The sequence below is a fragment of the Aulonocara stuartgranti genome (assembly GCF_965226115.1).
Source record: "Aulonocara stuartgranti genome assembly, chromosome: 9".
Lineage (NCBI taxonomy): Eukaryota > Metazoa > Chordata > Actinopteri > Cichliformes > Cichlidae > Aulonocara > Aulonocara stuartgranti.
Genome location: NC_138960.1, coordinates 20132849 through 20153378, shown reverse-complemented (window position 1 = coordinate 20153378; position 20530 = coordinate 20132849). Strand labels below are relative to the sequence as shown.

Here is a 20530-nt window from a genome sequence, read left to right as displayed (position 1 = left end):
GTTAGCGCAGTTAGCTCGTTAACGTGTTGGCGCCGTCCAGCCCCACGCACGGGGCGATCCGTGGTAACTCGTTAACGGAGATTTGTCGTGTTGTGGCATTAACGTCATTTCAACGAGATTAACGCTGACAGCACTAGTGGGAACACAACGAATATGACTGCACATTTACGCCGAGATCATCCTAGTGCAAAGACAAGTGGAAGCAGACAAAAACAACAAGCACAGATGCTACAAACTTTACCTGAGTCATTTAGACAGCCGTTAGCACATGATTCTCCTTATGGGGACCTCGATCGAACCCAGGTTAAGATGCACTGCCCCAGAAGAAGCGTATAGTATAGCTTTTATTTTGGAAAGAGCCATTTCTCTGTAATAAACTCTCTTTTCCAAAGATGAGTGATTTCTCGATCAGATAGTTTTATTTTTTTTTATTACTTTGTTGTTTCAGCAACATTAAATTTAAAAACTGTACTTTTGAGTTAAAATATATATTTATAATTTTAATATATGACAAATTAAAAAGGCATGAACATTTTTTTGTATCGAAAAAATATCGAACCGTGACACCAAAGTATCGAACCGAACCGAACCGTGAATTTTGTGTATCGTTGCACCCCTAGTATCTATCATAACTCCGTTTCGATATGAGCGCTTGTTGTTTTTTTATATATTTGCTGCTATGACAACTCAATTTCCCTCTGGGACTACCGTAATTGTCGGGCTATAAGCCGCTACTTTTTGCACAAGCTTTGAACCCTGCGGCTTTTAGTCAGGTGCGGCTTTTCTATGGATTGTCCATGATTTTTGTCATATCGTAAGACGATTTGTTTTGTGTGTTCCGCTGTTGTACGGCACTACGTTGCCTGGCGGAAGGATCGGGGTTCAAGAGTGGTATGTTAGTCACATGTCCGTCCGCCAGGCAACGTAGTGCCGTACGAAGTAGCGCGAAAAACAAACTTCAAAGTAGCGGTACGCGTTCAGTGGGAGTCGTGGATGATGAGCGGCGATAAACTTGCAAGTTATGCCCAAAAAGCAAGTTATGCCCAACGCCATCGGTGGATTCTGACAGCGTGGAAAAGTGTGAAAACATCCACGATCACCAACGGATTTTGAAGGGCTGGACTGCTGCATGATGGAGAGGAGGACACCGCCACGGCCCTTCAGAGGGTGTTCGACTCTGACACTGACAACGAGGATTTCTTTGGTTTTGAAAGTGACAACGAAGGAGAGAAGCGGAGAGTGGATGATGAAGCCATCCTGAGCCTGTTTGTATCCGACACTGGAGAAGAGGACTTTGGTGTTTTTAGTGCGCAGGAAGAAGAGAAAGATGGTGAATGACTGACTTTTCTTCTTGTTAAAGCCGTGTCACTGCACCTGAGCCTAAAAGGTAGTCCGAATCTATTTTTCTGGTGTGCTGTAGGCTACTGTTATGTACTACATGTGCAAATATGTACCCATAACTTGTTTTTCAAAATATTAATAAAAGTGATGTCTCCAAACAGCCATCTCTTTCCTGACAATTCCCTTTGTGCATATTCTCTTACATATGATAAGTCAACATTGAAACACCTGCGGCTTTTAGTCAGGTGCGGCTAATGTATGTACAAAACAGGATTTTCCCCTGCTTTTAGCTTGTGCGGCTAATATTTAGGTGCGCTTTGTAGTCCGGGAAATACGGTAATAAAGTTTCTCTGATTCTGAAAAGATATTCACATTTTAATCAGTTTTACATTTGTGAATTAAACTGAAAAAAAAGGGTATTATTTTTTTTAAGGTTGCTTCTTTAAAAATGTATTTAAACAGACCTTAAATTGTATAACTGCGCAAACAAAATAACATTTCCTTGCATTGATTATTGTGTTTTCTTTGTTTAATTTCCATTGATCTGCATTTCCTTCGTTATGACGTACTAAATCATTAAAGCTCATACAGAATTCATTAAGAGTCATTTGGGTACCATGGAAAAAAACACATATTAACATGCTATAACACATTACACTGGACACCACTGAACATACTATGTTGTTGTTGCAAGATTTGTAAATGTGTCCATACAGTTCATTCAGTATACTCAACATACTGAATAAGAGGTTAATAGAATATCTCCTCAGAGAACCTTTTTCTATTCAAGCTGTCCTTAGTCTACTAAGGTGTTACTAAAACAACAAGTACATGATGTAACACATGTCTGCACTCAGAAGGATTACTGTGGCACAACCTGGTTGCTGCTGCTGTTCTTTATACAAACTAACATTGCTGCCTGAGCCGAGCTCCCACACATGTGAACAAAACACTCGACAAAGGGCCATCACCTCAGAATGCACATCAGCTCAGCACATGCTATGTTTTTCAAAGCAGTGGGAATTCATGTAAGTAAGTAATGATGGAGTCAGACACAGTTCTCACATCTTTAAAAATATATGCAAATTACCACTTAGGCTTTTCTATAAGAACAACTAATTTTCTACATCCACCCACTGTTTTGCTTGTAGGTGGATAACAAATCATTATGACACAAAGACAGTTTTCACCTTGTGTGTTTGATTTAAAGTTATTCCTTGATCCGACACATAGACACCTCGCACTAAGTTGAACAAAGTTATAGCAAGACTGAGTTCTCACTCGGATGTGCTCCAGTTACAGAGGAAGTTTGTTTCTGGATTTCGTTTTGATGAACAATTACCAAGAAAAAAAAGTAGAGGGGGCATTGTCACGGCAGAATAATGGTTTCATTTGGCAGTGCTGGGCATGCCGGGGGCCACCAGTCACTCTGTACTATTTTTTTTCCTGAGTCAGATTGCAGAGTGTATTATAGCCAGATACAGGGCAGATATAGGGAGCTGAGTGAGCAATGACTAAAGTGTCAATTGCATTGCTGCCAGGCTCAGTTGGAAGGAATAAACAACAAACAGACCATACCTAACTTGAGCAACACCTTTTACAGACTCTTAAAGGCCAGTAGCAATTATCTCAAGGGATTGTTTTAAAAATGTATCTCCATGAAATAAAGCTAATCTGACTGAACTCTGACAGTAATGTAGAAGCAGTTTAAACCTCTGACTGAATTCTTCCAAATAACATGTATTAGTTTTTATACAAGTATCGACTACCAATATGTATGTACAAACTATTTTTTTAATTTCTCATCAGCATATAAAAATAAGGCTAGGCCACCAGCTGTTCATTCAACATTAGGCTTCATCTGAGCTAATGCGAGTCGCTGAACTCAATATCACTCAATGTTTGTGGAGTTGGTGTCTTTTAGAGAAGTGTTTCCCAACCTTTTGGAGCCACAGCACATATTTCACATTTGAAAAATCACACGGCACACCACCAAACAAAAATATCACAAAAAGCATTTTGATAATTTTCCCCTGTGCACGAATTATAGCGGAATTGGTTCGCTTCTGACCACTACTCATGCTAGGGCAGGGGTGCCCAATCCCGGTCCTCGAGAGCTACTATCCTGCAGCTTTTAGATGCATCCCTACTCCAACACAGCTGAATCAAATGGTTTGATCTCTTCAGCATGCCATCATGTTTGGCAAAGACCTGATAACAAGCCATTCATTTGATTCAGGTGTGTGGGAACAAGGATGCATCTAAAAGCTGCAGGACGGTAGCTCTCGAGGACCGGGATTGGGCACCCCTGTGCTAGGGCCTTCATCTGGGTCAGAATTTTCTCCAGGACCCAGGTCATATTGACTATTTTTTCCCCAAGTATTTATCTATTGCTATTATATGCTGCATTGTCTAACTCACTGCATGACTTTTATGTAATTTCTTCTTCATCTTCTTTAGTTTTACTGGCAGTTGGCAACCCATTTAATTAAAGGAGGTAGTTATACTGCCCTCTAGTGGAAGAGAATGTAATAGTTCGGCTGTTTACTCATGCTGATCGCTTAGAGTACCAATCTCGTGTAACCAGATAATCTTCCACGGCACACCTGATCATTTCTCACACTGTTTCAGAGCACTTGTGATATAGTGACATTGCTTTACGTTTCCAAAATGCTCAAACTGAGGCTTAAAAATGGGAGTTGGGTGACCTAAATCAATCTCTAATACGGTAGAATTAAACCAGAAAAATGATGTTTGACACAAGTCAATCAATTAAAGGTTATCCACATGCTGCATTTTATAGAATCAAATATAATTTTTAGTGTTCGACTATGGACTGGGAAATTCTGCAATGCATAAAAATGCAGAAAGAGACCAATCATGATATAAAAAATAGATCAGTTAAAATATGAAATCTCAAAAATGCTTTTTTGTAAGATAGCAATAGATCATCCACATAAAAGAACTGATCTGCCTCCTTTAGCATCATTTTAAAAACCTTAGACCATTTTGTTGGCAACATTTTACAACTACAAATTCTACTTTATATAACTTTAAAGCTTTTTAATACCCTCTAAAACATTTTTAGGGGAAACAAACATCAGTGTTTTTTTTAATAATTCTCTACACTTCAGTATAGAAGTATAGACAAACAATGACATGCACACACACAGGAAAACAGTAAAATCATATGAGCTTGAAGATAACATCAAAGAATACCACAAAAGGTTGTCTCACCCTTATTATCTCGCAGAGTGAAGTTAAGGTTACCAGCAGCAGGTCCTGCCAGGGCGAAATAAAAGCGATGACCACTCAAAGGTTCATCCTTATCCACTGCACTGATTGTCTGGATCACCTGAGGAGAATGTTAACACAAAAAGACATTCGGCATCAGTTAGCTTGCTGAGTTTTATCTGATCTCTCGGGCTAAATAGGCGTTAATCACGGTGTAAAATGCTTAATGTGGGTTTGCAGTTAGTAAGCTCACAATCTCCCTCAACTTGAGGAAAGCATTGTCATCAAGGCTTTTGTATATGCATCACTTTTCACTCTGTCATAAATTTATGTACACGGAGGCATAAATCTTGTTTAAAAGGCCAGGCAACAGTGTGAGTGAACTGGAGAAAACCAACTTGATTCTGATTGATGGAAAGGATTTGTTTTATAATGTTTGGCTGTGGTTTTGTGTCATTTATCTCTTGAAGTACAGTAAGTGCTTATTTGGCAAGAGCTTGGCAACCTCTTAGGGATGAAGTGTTTTCTTTGGGGAAGTGATTTCTCTCAGCAAAACATTGTCCAGAGATTAGTTTTGCAGTCAGTGTAGAGACCACAACACATTTAGTGTGTTCAATTTTAACCCTTTGATGATACTACAAAGGAAAGAAAATGCTATTTTCAAGTGTCAGCTAACCACATGGCCTTAACTGTAGAGATGGCAAATCACAGTAAAAGTGGATCGCTGTCTGACGGTAGAGATATCCAAGTAAAGTAATGGCAAAAACCAAAATATAATGCTTTTTATGAAAGTAATAATAATATACTATGCATTGTCCAGACCAGGAAAAACATCTGCTTTTATAGAGGTGCTCACAGTTAATCAACTAAGGATGTACTTAGTTGGGGCGATTGTGGCTCAAGAGTTGGGCGTTCGCCTTGTAATTGGAAGGTTGCCGGTTTGAGCCCCGGCTTGGACAGTCTCGGTCGTTGTGTCCTTGGGCAAGACACTTCACCCGTTGCCTACTGGTGGTGGTCAGAGGGCCCGGTGGCGCCAGTGTCCGGCAGCCTCGCCTCTGTCAGTGCGCCCCAGGGTAGCTGTGGCTACAATGTAGCTTGCCATCACCAGTGTGTGAATATGTGCGTGAATGGGTGGATGACTGGATATGTAAAGCGCTTTGGGGTCCTTAGGGACTAGTAAAGCGCTATATAAATACAGGCCATTTACCATTTACCCCATACTATGTACTTTAACTATGAAAGTGTGTTGGTAGCACTTTCCTTTAAAACTCATTGCCCCACTAATACCTATGACTATTACTGTTATTATCAAGCTGTAATGTAAAGAAGTGCTAAGAGTAAGTTTATCAGAGCGGAAAGATATTTCTCAATTATACTAATCGAAAGATTTATATGACAAAGCCAGACTCAAAAATTTAAGTAATCCAAAGGCACACGTCTATGCATAAAATAAAAATATATTCTTTGAAGAGGATTCTCTATGATATAATCTTTAAGGACTAAAAATACAATACTTCCTACATTATTTTATCACTGCATATTACAATAAATCTTGACACTCAATGTTTCATCAAAAATCGCAGCTTCTTAAATTTCAGTGGTAACCATCTGTGAAAGACTCTTCTATTAACTCTGTATTGCAAGATATGTATATTCATTTAAAACCAGTTTAAAGTCATACTGTTGCAAATGCATGTGGTCCTTTGGTCCATTGGATTGACATAGATTGTGGGCTTTAACTATGGGAAAAATTGACATTAAATTTTAGTTAACGCACTTCCGCCATGGGATATTTCAACACATCCTGTTACTGTGTTGTCTGGTTCTGCAAACTACTGTGCATCTTAAAATTTAGGGATTATTTTTTGCTCTCAAATGCAGGTTACAAGTTTTGTTCAACCAACTTTTCAACTCACTTTGAGGATGATCATTATTTCCATTTGCCAATATTGATAAGTGCAATATGCGAAGCTGTAGAGGAAGGAAGCTTTTCCTCTATGTACCCGTGTCTGGCTATGGGAGAGGTTTCTGCTTTAGTTAATAAAGTATTCATCTACTATTTAGGGTTTATCAAGTGTTTAATAAAGAGAAATTGCAAGGTATGAAGAGCAACCGTGTCGTAAAATTGGCTGTATTCATAGCTAAAAGTCAAAATCTCCCTCCGCTGTCAGACTGTGTATCAGTGATATCTGGTAATGACAATATGATGAAAGGAAATATACAGATACGACTGACCAACTCTAATACACACATCCCTCTTATTATATTATCTATCTGACCTGACCTTGGCCACCGCATTAAAAAATGAAGACAATATTAGGTCAGCGCACTGAACTGTTGTATTACTGATGCTCTTCAAAATAAATCCATCCAGCCAAGCATTCCCACTTCATTATTACGAGCATGAAAATAACTCATGATGAAAACTGATGTTGCTTGAGGCAATCCAAGAGAAGCATTCACATCTGTGGGTTAAAAGTGAATACAGTTTGTTTCAGTTTACTTTTTTTGCCTCTGAACCTCAAACTAAACCGAATCTTGCTCCTTCTATTATAGACGACTGTCGAAAACTATAAATAATGCAGGAAATCAGATTACAATTTATTTACACCCACTAGCACATGCTGTAATTATTTCTTTTTTTTTTTTTTTTATTCATACAAACGTGTTATCTGAAAATCTATTTCTTGTTTTAGCTCCCCCCTCCGCTAAAAAAAAAAAAAAAATCAAAGCAAAAAGACAAGGCTTTAATTTCAGCATCTAGTAGCAGAAAGAAAATAAAACAAACAAAAAACAAGCAAAAATCTCTCACAGTACACGCTGTACATGAGAAGCACATCAAATGCCGAGACGCCATATGGACGACAAATGATAGCCACCACAACGGCCATCAAAGTGGGTGTTACTGCCGCAGTGTCCTTATAAATTTAGATCAAGCCTCCCGAATCCTTTGTAGGCAATCGAGAAACTCAACCCTGTGACAACTCACACCCGTGGACAGGATCCAAGAGATCCTTAGAAGCAATTCACACTAAATTATCACATCTCCCAGCCCCAAACAGCTCTGAGTTGAAAAAGCAAAATAAGATGAAAAAATTAAAAGAGTGAGGAAGTAGAAAAAAATAAAAACAACCCCAATGATCCATCAGTGCCGAGACATGGATTATCAGTTGTCAGCTGTGATTAAATGCTGCTGGTTACAAGCTGTCAGGTATTAGGGATTTGTGTAGGTGGTAAGCAACATCCTGCCAATTATTAAAACTGGCAGGCGGGGTGAAATACCATGAATGTTTTATTCTTATTTCTTAACAAAATTAAAATATTTGCATCAGCAAGTATTTAAAAAAGTGTCTCTGTTTGCTGTTTAGTTTTGCAGTGCAAGGGGAATTTATATGGGGAGCAGAAATGCAAAAAGGTTATCTGCTCTAGTTCTCAAGAACATTTGGGATATCTGTATATACAGACAGAAGTGATGTTTGTGTCAGCGGCAGATCAGTGACAGGCAAACTCAACAATTGAGCACCTAAACATGCAGCGTATGCATGCTCGGCTGCATATCGCCAAAGCTGCCACTGATCCTGGGATCATAATAACTCACATGCCTCTCACTCTGTTATGGAAATCTCACATCTGATAGAAACCTTTCTTTGTGGTTCCTACACATTCTGAACCCTTTGATGTCCTTTGAATATTGCGGATGGATTCCGAGCTTATCTCTAGGAAGCTTTCCATTCCTCACGGCTGAGGGAAAGGACTCTAAATCATTCTTAAATCAAACACTTTGTAATGTATAATGCCTTTCATTAATGTGGCTCTGATGCAAGGATGCACTGAACCTTTGGTGGGGAATCCTCAAATGGGTTGAGTAGGAGACAGGAGGAGAGAGGCATGGCTGCGGACATAAATTCTCGCTCAAAGACATTAACAGCTGCAGCCGACTGGTGCCTGTCGCAAGGAACGGCTGAGGAGGCCTATGAATCACCGAATTAAAGGGTTTTTTGAGTTTACACATGGCTGCGTGTCAGACCACACCGGATATTAAAGGACAAAGGTGTCTCTGTTTGTTGCCTTCAAAGGGAAGTAAGAGAATGTGCAGTACACAGAGGAATGTATGCACATTTGTATTGTAAAAGTGGGATGTTACTCAAACTCACTAAATTGTAACCAAATTATCCATAAAATGAACAAAAAAAAACAAACAAAAACAGAAGGAACTCAGATTGAAGAATGACATTTAGAGCCATATGAAAAAGAAAGGTTTTCATAGGAGTCTATTCAGTACTGTGAAAATCTAAGCACATCTAATAAATCAGCAACCTATACCTATAACCTATAACTCTTAGATAGCAGTAACTTAAATGAATCATTTTCTGTAAGTCTTTCACTTTGTTATAGAGGAATTTTGGCCTACAGTTCATTGAGGTTTGTGGACCTTTTTTCATGCACAGCTCTCTTCAGGTCACACGACACCATTTCAGTCAGGTTGAAATCTGGAATTTTGTGTGATCCAATTTTTGGTGTCTTCTTCTTTTTTAATCAAACTGCTGCACTGACTTCTTTTTTAATTAAATGTTTTCTTTTGTAATCATTTTATTATTTTTCTGTATATTTCTAATATTTTTTCTTCTTATGTATTTCTCGCATGTATTATTTTAAGACAGGCGGGGATTATGGTTCCTCCCCCCTGTCTTTATCGTTAACTGTCTAGTCCAGTTTTACTTGGGCGTCACTTAACCTATTAACCTATTAACCAATAGCAACCTGTTATATGTCAGCTGGTTTATCTATGAAGCTGTGATTGGTTAATTAAATTTTTTTCTGTTTCTTGTCTTTTATTTACACACAAATTGTACTTTGTGTATCCCTGATGAAGGCCAGAAGCTGAAACGAGTTGGTCAGTTAATAAAGTTGTTCCTCTTTCATTCTAAGAGTTGTTAGAGTTCCTGCGTTGTGAGTTTTTCATCCTCTCCATGCACCTTGGAAGTAGGTAAAGCTGTGCCAGAAATTTTTGCTGCGATATGATCCAATTTCAGCCAAGCTGGCTTCATATTTGATTCTAGAATAATTTGTTATACAAGTAGTTCACAGTTGACTGAATGACTGCAAGGTGCCCAGGTCCTGTGTCCTGTAAAACAAGCCCAAATCATCAACCCTCCACCACCTTTTGAGAGAATGACTATATGAAGCTTGTGCTGGAGAACATTTAGATGTCTTTATGTCAATATGCTATGTTTAGTTGTAGATTACAGCCAAACAGCTACACTTTTGTCTGTTTGGAGTTCTTTTTGGAGAGTAGAGGTTTTAGCCTGGAAACATTTCCAAGAAGTGTTTTATTTAATCTTTTTTTTATAATTAACTTGCCTGTAGATTCTGAAATCTCTCGAGGTGTTTGCAGTTCCTCTGCGTACTGCACAGCCTGACCTTGGGTCGACTGTGTATGATGAGGAACAACCACCGCTTCTCTAAGATAGTTGCTGATGCCTTTCTTCCTTAACATTGTGTTAACACACACACTTGACTGCTCCAGACTAGCAAACTGACAAAACTTCCTCTTTCATAGAGGTGCTCACACGCTCTGATAATCAGTTAATCAAATGCACTTGATTAGCAGCACCTGGCTGCTACTTATCCTCTCAATTCTTAAGGAATGGTGTACTTAAGGGCTGCATAGAGTCCTGTGAACACTTTCTTTTTCACTTGACTGTATATGAGTTTAGTCTACTGTTGCCTTACTATCTTTTTGATCACTTGGGTGATTGTTGAAATCCCTTCATGCTTTATCTGTATCATAACTAAAAGACTTAGTTACAAAATCTATTGCAATCAGTATTAAATGTACTGAAAACCTTAACAAACAACACAGAAATAAAGTTCCAAGTGGTGAAGAATTAAGGCAAAGCCTGTGGTGTAGAATTTTAAAGAAGTCAAATTTGGAAAGCAGGGAACATCTAATGACACTATCCTGTAAAATTACAGGAAATGTATAATTTAATGTTTCTTGGACCTTAACCAACGCGGGGAAATAAAAAGCCAGATTTCTCAGCCGCTGCTTTTGACCTTTTTTTAATCTAATCGACCTTTGGCAATTTTCCCAGTTTTAAAGAAGTGATATACAAAACTGCTGGGGCATTTTAGGAAAACCCTTTAAGGAAAAATCATTTTCACTCCAAAATACATATTGTTTTCGTCCTATTTTAGAGATTTATCTTTACAACAACAAAAACTTTTAGCATATTCAAACTAAAAGGAAAGTGACAGATCTTTTTATTGTGAAGTTGTGTTACTTTGTTTTCATCGGTTGAGAAAGTAACTATAAAGTCAGAAGGCAGCAGCAGTGTCAACAGGAATGGTGACAGCTGACAGCGAACAACACTTCTAATTAAAAGTCTAAGAATAGCATTTTAAACCTATACCTCACTTCACTAAGATGCATGCAGTGAGAACTGCATCAACTTAAAGACATTATTGCGCAGCCAAACCTTTGACACAAAGGTGTCTGCGTGACAGTTTTGAAAAGTGCTACACAGTTTGTCAGTCTCAGTGACTTCTTTGTGCTCACGTTCCTTGATTTAATTAGAAAATTAGAAAACAAAAATTGTTGACTTTGTGAAACAATAATGCAAAGATAAATGGTATTTTTAAGTGAGTGGAAAATAAATGTAAGTACTTTTTAAATATCAAATGAAATGTGATCTTAGATCTGAATATGAAAAGAAAATAAGAAATTTGAAATGTTTTATTTAGAGTTATTCTTGGGTTTTTTTTTTCTTTGATCAAAGGGACTTATACTTTTGTTTACATATATTATCCACAACAGTACACTGGTACAAAAAAAATTATGCACAGGCTTCAAAATGAGTTTCAGTGTTCAGTCTTTAATCCAAAGCCAAATTCTGGGTTCTGGATATTTTCATTGAAGATTCTACTCTTTGGCGTCTAGTTATTTGAATCCACCCATCCCCAGACATCGCACCACCTGGTTGATTGAGCTGCACCTTCACAGGCCAAATCCTGCCTGTTCACTCAGCACTCGCAACAATTCTACAAATGACACCCTGCCACCTAAAACGCATCTGTTTTCACCGGCGTGCAGTTCAAACAATCAAGATTTAATTCTTCCAAACACCGGAAGTACGTTAGCGAACTACAATGGCCATAATTTACTTAAACTATGACACAAAGCATCTGTGCTCCCTTGAGCTGCTGCATTACTGACTCAGACTTTGACTGGAGACAGGAACATGAAATGTGGCTTCTATAATGAAAAAAGTAATGTTTGGTAAAGTAGCATAACTAGAATGACTGACTATATATATAAAAAAGATGAAGAATCCAAGCAATAATGAGCAAATCACACTTTGACACCAGCGAAGTAAACACTGCACTGCATTTTAAACTCTTCAGGGTCTAGTCTAGTGTTATACTGTCTTTATAGTGTAATTATCAGATTGTGAGTAGGATACGACTGGCTGTACAGCTAAGAGACTTTCATTTAAGCCACCTAAAGCCCTGTTGGCAGATTAGTCATACAATAAGATCAAGACAGCCACTTCAAAGTTGAACCAAGAGTATAAATAAGTATCGCATCAAATAGGTGGCACTCGTTGCCATGGCAATATGACAGCTGTCACCATGGGTTGTGTTGACGAAGGAAGTGGTGGGCCTGCCGCTTTCACACCCCTCGCTCTGCGGCACTCTGCCACGGCTTCCTATGACATAGACGCCCTAAACATCACCCACATGTGACACCCATAACTTTGTTCACTAACAGCACCAGCTCACACATCTCACCCTGCTGTCAGACACACACACACAGACATACGTACGGATGCCCCACACCCACACATATTGCCAATCAATATCATTCAACAAATGTCATCCTTCAATCCCTTTATTTTTTTTTATGCCGCCGCTCTCATTCCGCATCGACAATCTGAATTGCTCGCTGAGACTCGACTTGTCATAAGCGTGTTTGTTGGCATGATCCTGACAAGTCGAAACTGCTGAGGCTAAAGTCATCTCCTGGTGAGATCTGAGATTAAACTTGCTCCTTGTTCTGTCTTTTTATAGAACAGACAGTTTGCTGCCACACACTAATATTTTCTCTGCCCCTAGCACCTTGGCATATCTGTTTTCATCTCTCACCTTGATGCAACTCCCATAATAAACTGATAATTTGAGCGATGACTAGAGGTGCGAAGACACTTTTTTATTGATGTGAGGCAGTATAGTAATTAGGGAATGGTAAAAAAAACAAAAAAAAGAAACTTGAAAAAATAATGGCACATACCAGGATATAAATTTGTATGTAAATACATGTCTTATTGGACAACATTAAGATTCTTCACTGACTATTCATTGTTTAAGTTAGGAGATATTCACACACACACACTGGAACTACAGCACGCTATGTTGTAAGAAAACAAGAAGTAGTCTGAGAGGAAACCTTGGGGCTGGAAAATAAAGCCAACTGGGAACTACCAAAAGTGCACTTCATTAAACGGCTTTGAAGAAGACTCCAGCAGCAAGGTAAACCACACAGTTGCTGCAGTTGAAATACCCACATTTAAAGCACACATAAATATGTTTACAGCCTCCTCAATAAAAATGTATCTTCACATTACCAAAACTTGCATCCATCCATCCATCCATCCATCCATCCATCCACCGTCTTAACTCTTAACTCCAGTTCAGTGTTGCAGGGAGCCTGGAGTCTAGCTCTCTAAACCCTGATTACTCATGTTAACATTCACACATAGGGCCAATTTAGAATCATCAAGTTACCAAACATGTACATCTTTGGACTGTGGAAGGAAGCTGGTGTACCCTGAGTAAAGCCATGCCAGCACAGAGAAGACATGCAAACTCCACAGACCTGGGAACCTCTTTATCTGACAGGTGATCACGGTCAGCTGTAACAGCTAGCTGTCTTCTGGTAAATAATGTAAGACACTGATTTTCATGACATTATATGATAAACAGAATAGGTTCAGTGGGGCTATGCTCTAGTTTTGGTAAATACAATTGTATTGCATTTTTTTGTATGTTACATTAGCTGCTATTTGCACCCAGGTGATGCAGCCTTACAGTCTGTTGATGCATCTTGATAAACAAGCTAGCTAGTGTTAGCTGAACACTTAGCATGCCTGTCTTTCTTCCAAATATCATTACACCCAGCTCCAAAGTGTCATTCAGAATGCTAAAACTGCAAGGCTTTACAAACCAGATGCTATGGTTGCTACATTCATTTTATATACAGTCAAGGCAGTTCATCTGTTGCTGTTAGGTTTCCTGTGGATGGAAAGACAGGTATAACTATTGGATTACTTTGCAGGAACCTAAGTTTTTTTGTTTTTGTTTGTTTGTTTTTTTGTTTGTTTTTCGTTTTTGTTTTTGTTTTTTTGTTTTTTTTTGTTTGTTTTTTTTTGGGGGGGGGGGTCAGTAAATTCTAAGCTAAATGTGACATATGTGATAAGAATATCCTTAAAAGGTGAACATCACAGCAAATTTAAAAATCAGTGTATTACCTTGTGTTGACATTTGACTGAAAGCTCAGAAGGAGCACAAAGTTTGATGCAAATTTGGCAGAAGTAGCCACTTAGGGGTTTTGTATCTTAATTTAGCCTCACAGCCTCATAAAAACACATTTTCAAACGTCAGCATGCACCAGCTACTTCAGCAGTGTTTGTATCTCACTGCTTTCTTTTCAACTCTTTTACCTTGCAGTTTGAAAACCTCAGTTCATGACTACCCAACATTCCCAAATCCCTCAGGGACGCTACAGGACTGCAGGGAGGGGCAGGGAGCAGATTGGGGGCAGCTGAATGCCAAGTCCACTCATGTATGTAATGGTTACACTGAAGTGATTGTACAACGTGACCCCCCACTCCTCCGTCCCTGCTGCCCTGCCCCTTCCACATCATCATAATATCAATTAATATTATGGCAGAAGACAGACACACCGTTGATCCGTAACAAGTGGCATCTCTGGAGAGAACCAGTGCCACGAGACGGCCTTAATTAGGCCTGAAAAATGGCAGCTTATTCCATCCCTGCACTCCCTCTTAATCTGTGCTACAGAGCCACAGAGTCAACCCTGGCCCCAACTGGCAACTATTATTATTTCATCTTTGTCACAGCTGTGAATAAGCCAATGGGCGTGACAGCCAGTGGGCGGCGTGAGATTTTTAACAATGCTTTACAGGAAAAGCAGACACAGTTAGTACTGCCACTGGTTCACTGCTACAGCCAGACATATAGTACACAACAGGGGCATTTTGATTAATAAGGAATCAGGGAGGTGGTGGAGCACGTATCTGACAGGTTATGAGTCCACCTAGTCCGTCTAGTAACAGACAGCAGACATCTCGTTGTAATTCAAACTGTGTTTTCACATTCAAATGTCAGCGTCTCTCCTTCCCTTTGCTCTGTATTTTTGGGTGTAAATTTCATCATGAAATTTCCATTTTTTTGTGCCCTCATTATTCAGTCTGAAGGTGCATTCCCATTGGTACACTTCAGTCTTGCCCAAGAGAGGGCTTCAATGGGACTGAATAAAATTGGAATTAGCAGATAATTAAAAAAAGTAAGAAAACAAGCACTTCCTAGTCATTCACTCCTACGACAAGGTTAAAGAAAGTACAAGAAGCACGTTTCTCATCTAAATTTATCCCATGTGAAAGACGTGAGGTGAGCGCAGCATGCAAAGATTTGTGATTCCTCAAGATGTGACAAAGACAATCATGGCAATTGCTATGGCAGTTACATTACTGAAAGCACAGGTTTATTTTTACAGACAAAATACTGCACGGGATGTGACATGTCCATATGTGGCTCTCGAGTATTTCCAAATGATATATAAGAAATTATGGGAGAAAACGCTAATCAAAAATGTTAACACGTAAACTGCATGTAAATGTCACACAGTTTAAAAAGGTTCGGTAACAGATCTCTAAATAGGAAAGTTACAGTCTGTATTTACTGGATTCACTGTAGAGGTAATATGTTTGTAACATGTATAGTTAGTAAATTGTAATATATGTTTGCTGGCTGAAATATTGTGAAATATTTTTTGTTAACTTTCTCTTTTTAATACAGATTACTACCAGCAAAGAGCCTCTTGACTAAATGTAGCTAACTCTCATGTGATGACATTTTAGTGGTCCCATGTCAGGGGGCCACTGTTCTCAGTTTTGTACATTAAAAAACCTTAGAACTCAAAATCACGCTCAAAATATTAGTGCTGTCAGCGTTAATAAGTTATGGTAAGTTACGGTAAAGCCATAACTGCATTAACGCGGAAAATCTCCGTTAACGAGTAACCGCGGATCGCCCTGGATGGCTGGATGGCGTCAACACGTTAACGAGCTAAAGGCGCTAACGTGGTGATGCTGTGCAGCTCCACACACAAGGTGATCCGCGGTAACTCGTTAACTCGAAAATTTGTCGCGTTAATGCCATTTAAATAAGGTTAACACTGACAGCTCTATAAAATATGTAAAATCAAAGATTTATTCAAATAATTCATCATTAAGAAAAATATGCTTCATCTAAACTAAATATATACAAATCAAACATGTTTAATATGATCAGATTTAATTGCAATAATTTTTTTTAATTTTTTTACAGATTTACATGTATTCAAATTACTTAAACTCAACATTTTAGGCACACATATTTGTTATTGTCAGTAAACAAACTCAGGGTCCTGCGGGGAATGGGGGCTGCATGGATGTAAAGGTTCACCGATGGACTCTGAAGTTAATGGGGAGCCAGTGCAACTAAATTAGCAACGATGTGACATGCGAGTACTTGCAAAACTCAGCCAGAAGGCTCGCAGCGGTGTTTTGAACAACCTGCTGATGTTCAAAGGAAGCTTTGTTAAGACAAGCGAACAATGAATTACAATAATCCAGACGTGATGAAATAAAGGTGTGACTAACAATCTTCAATTCAGAGCGTGACACAGTGGAACTCCACTTGGCAACATTTCCTAAGTGATAAAACCGAGAGCAAACCAGAGAATTCACTGAATAAACGGGCTGTTGCTATAAATGTAACCTCCTCCGGAACATTAATTTACAGAGACAGACAACACATTGCACAGAGGTCACATCAATTTATTTTGCCTCTTTATTTTATGTGTATTTAAAAAGAAATCAAAGAAATTGTAGCTACGATGGCTGCAATGCTACATTTAAAAAAAAAAAAACATCTACATGTGACTATAAATCACATATTTAACTGTTGGAATGTAAGAAATTCAATGTGAAACAACAGCTAGATGGTCCTTTTTAATGTGGAAACCTTATATACACTGTGAATAACAAGGATTTTCTTGTGATCTGATTGTCTTCTGACTAAACTAATAGGAAATGAAGAGCAGCACGTTTTTACTTTCCCCAGAAAAGCAGTGCTTTCATTGTGTCTTTCCATCAACACCCTTCTTATTCATTACCTTTTTTTTTCTAGTGGAAATTTATTCCTACAGAGAGTACCATCAGTCTTTCGGAGCCCCTCTCTTTGGAAATGGCTTGTCTTATTGCGAACTGATGGACATTTAGATCTTTAAAGATGCTCTGGAGTCTTTTCCAGCTTTCGTGATTTGCGATTGAGGCATGGCTCACAACAACCAATCTTTCATGAGAAGAACACACTTTGTGAGTGCAGACTTCGGATGCCTTTAATTATCAACCCATCAGCCCACACTTCCAATCTCATCACAACACCTGGCTCCAAGTGTTGTTTTGTTAGCAAAGGCGGTTTGCTTACCTTTTCAAGCCTAGACTGGGAATGACTGTCTGGGCTCGCCTGGGAATTGTATGTAGTTAGTTTAGTTCGCTTTTTTTCCTTGTCTTTTTGGTCAATTGTGATTTATGATGATCAGAGCGCATTTTACAATTAGCAAGTATAAATCCACACGGTTCACAAACCATTTTCTCAAAAGTGTTTAGATAAGAAGATAAAAGATATGTTAGGTGAGTTTAATTGTGAAATATATTCTAGACATTTAACGCCTATTTGTTTTGTGTTCCTTTGTCTTCCTTCTTTTGAGGTGATGTGATGAGTCACAGCTCCTAACTTGTAAATTGAGGAGCTAATTAAATCCTTGAATGTAGCTATTTGTGTAAAAATATGAAATCACGTGCATACTTCAGGTACTTAGCGCTGGGCTGACAGTATTTCACTTCAGTTGAGTAAAATCCAAACACATTTCCACACACAACCATACATACTCACTACTTTGTGTTGTAAGTGTCTTAACTATTATAAGGTTAAAACCAGCTCCAAGCTAAAGTAGCTCATTTTAACTGCACCATTTTATGACTGTGCAGTCATAATTTGAATGCATCGCTTCAACTCGCTGGATGGACAGGGACCAAGGCCTCAGTCACCACCAGCTCCTCACTTTACAGCAAAGAAGCTTCTAGCTACACCTAGGGGGGAACCACGCAGCTCAGCTATCGCTGGCATTGAGTAAGCAATCTGTCTGCTTCAGCTGAGTAATTACAGATTTGCAGCACCTTTTCCTGCTGATGATGCTGTCATGGGCAATGGCTGTTGCTGTGTCCTGCAGGCTGGTATGATTGTTGGAGAATGACTTTGTTTCAGTCTCTGTGCCATAATTTATAAGGTGCTAGTGGGAAGAAGTTTACAAATTATCTCCTGAATTTAAAAGTTGAAATATCGACGAGTGAGAGATGGTTGCTTTATGTTGCGCTAACTTTAATATCGCAGAGGAACAACAATCGTCTGAGGATAAGTGGCGGGATCATTAACCAAAAATAGACATTCAGCTCTGGTAGAATGCATTTTTCAATAATGATGTCAACTAATATAGAGGCAGTGTTTATTCCTGCAAATGCTAAGCCTTACAGCTACAGTGTGATGAATTACATTCAATTGAGTAATATCTTAAAATACCTCAAGGTTGGCTGAATTGTGTATACTGAACTCCACTTAGTTAGTTGTGATTAAAAAAAGATACAAGCTCAAAAAATGCCTAAAAAAGACCAACATGGCAGCATAATGAGAAATTTGAAAATTCACTTTAACACTCATCCTGGGATCCGTACAAACCCTGGAGGTGTATTATGTCATATCTCACAGGAGTTTTCTTCCATCGCTCCCATTTTTTAGGTCTGCCTAATGATGTTATCATTGTTGTGACATCAGATTCAGCGGACTCTGGATCTGGTCTTTGACCTTTACAGATGATGTGGTTCTCTTGGCCTCCAGCTTTCACTGGGGTGGTTTGCACCTGAATGTGAAGCAGCTGGGATGAGAAGGAGCACCTTCAAATCTGAGGCCGTGGTTCTCAGCCAGAAGAGTGCCCACTCTGTGTCAGGGATGGGGTTGCTTCTCCAAGTGGAGGAGTTCAAGTATGTTGCGGTCTTGTGAGGGAAGAGTAGAGTGGGAGATTGGCAGATTGGTGTGGATGCTGAAGAGAGAGGTGAGTGTCAGTTTAAAGCTGTCGATCTACGTTGCCACCCTCACCTATGGTCACGAGCTGTGGTGACGGAAGGAATGAGATCACTGATACAAGTGGCGGAAATGAATTTCCTCTGAATGCTGTCTAGGCTCTCCCTTTAGAGATTGAGAGTGGAGCCGCTACTCTTCTACATCGAAAGGAGCCAGCAGAGGTGGCTAAGGCATCTGATCAGGGTGCCTTTGAGATGCCACCAAAGAGACGTCACCCTTTCAGAAATGACAACTTTGGGCTGCCTTTATTGTTTTTTTTATTTCTATTATTTTATATTTATTCCAATTGCTTTTCTCATATAAAGCCAACAAAAGTGATGTTTACTTAAAACTACTGAGAATAAAAGGATGATAAATAAGTATTTAGTAATAATGTGGATTGTACTTCAGATAACATCGGCAAGTGCATGTGTTAAAGACACGTTTTTCATTTTACAAAACTGCAAATTAGTTGTAACTCTGCAGTAATAAGATTAATTCCATTTTTTATCTTTAGATGCCCTTAATTACATAACTAATAACGCTCTGAGAAGAAACAAGTTTTGCCATTATTAGTGTTTTGCTATTATATTTGCTCTTAGCAAATATAATAGCAGTTCCCCAGAGACTTCAGCCGGTAATCCATGTATGTTAAATATGTCGGTCAGATGAGGGTTAGTCTCTGGAACCTCGATGGAAAATGAGCCGCTCCGTGCATATAAAACAAATACACACAGAGAAAATGTAGTCTTTCACTTTTTGCAAATGAAATCATTTGCTATTTCTGCTCACCCTCCTGTGAGCCTGGTGACAAACAACTCCCAAATATGAATGCAAATAACATATTTAAAAGGGCCTAATGGCCATTCCCAATATAATGCATCATTCTGATCAATTGTACTTATTCAAGTCTACACGCCTCTTTTACCCTTCGCCTCTGATTGTATTTTCCAAATGCCAAGAGCAGATGAATCGCCGCCACTGACACACAAGTCATTTAACAACAATGAGGCCAAATGCTAAAAGCAGCGAAAAAATCAGCTTCTTCTCCTCCTCCTCTTCCTAAAATCTCTCTAGTTACCTTCCGACCATATTGTGTTGCATTTTCTACATCACTGCCCTGCATGGCGACCATTTAATTACGCAGGACTTCAGAATGGAAAATCAGACCGACGCCGAACACTACTCCATCCCAGCATGAGCCATTGCATTAGGTTGTTAAGACCACAGGCATAGTGCACTGTCATTAATTTAGCTGCCTTTGACAGTATTGAATGCGAGTAACATCTCTAATGAACGATAAGAACTACAATACCTGCTATTAAATCTTAAGGATGTGTCTCATACTAATGATGCTGTCTCCCTGGAGTGACCTCGAGCTGTGAAGTGGATAGTGCATGCACACAGTGGACTTGTTTTGAGGAACAAAAGAGAAAGGGTTTTAATGGCTTTGAGAGTCAGCGGGCTGTCTTTGTGAGTCAAACTTCAAGCAAGT

At 39.0% G+C, this 20530-nt stretch overlaps 1 protein-coding gene and 1 long non-coding RNA gene across 4 annotated transcripts in view; one reads left to right on the top strand and one right to left on the bottom strand.

Moving 5' to 3' along the window:
- Positions 1-20530, top strand: part of LOC309714923 — a 170569-nt gene that overhangs the window by 47251 nt on the left and 102788 nt on the right. The window lies entirely within an intron of this gene.
- The window catches only part of LOC309714919 (cadherin-7-like), a 114629-nt gene that overhangs the window by 15302 nt on the left and 78797 nt on the right, over positions 1-20530 (bottom strand). For all 3 annotated transcript variants that reach the window (XM_082547644.1, XM_082547646.1, XM_082547645.1), the window contains exon 10: positions 4579-4696. In XM_082547644.1, the coding sequence (XP_082403770.1) occupies positions 4579-4696 (118 nt within the window). The remainder of the gene's footprint in view (positions 1-4578; positions 4697-20530) is intronic.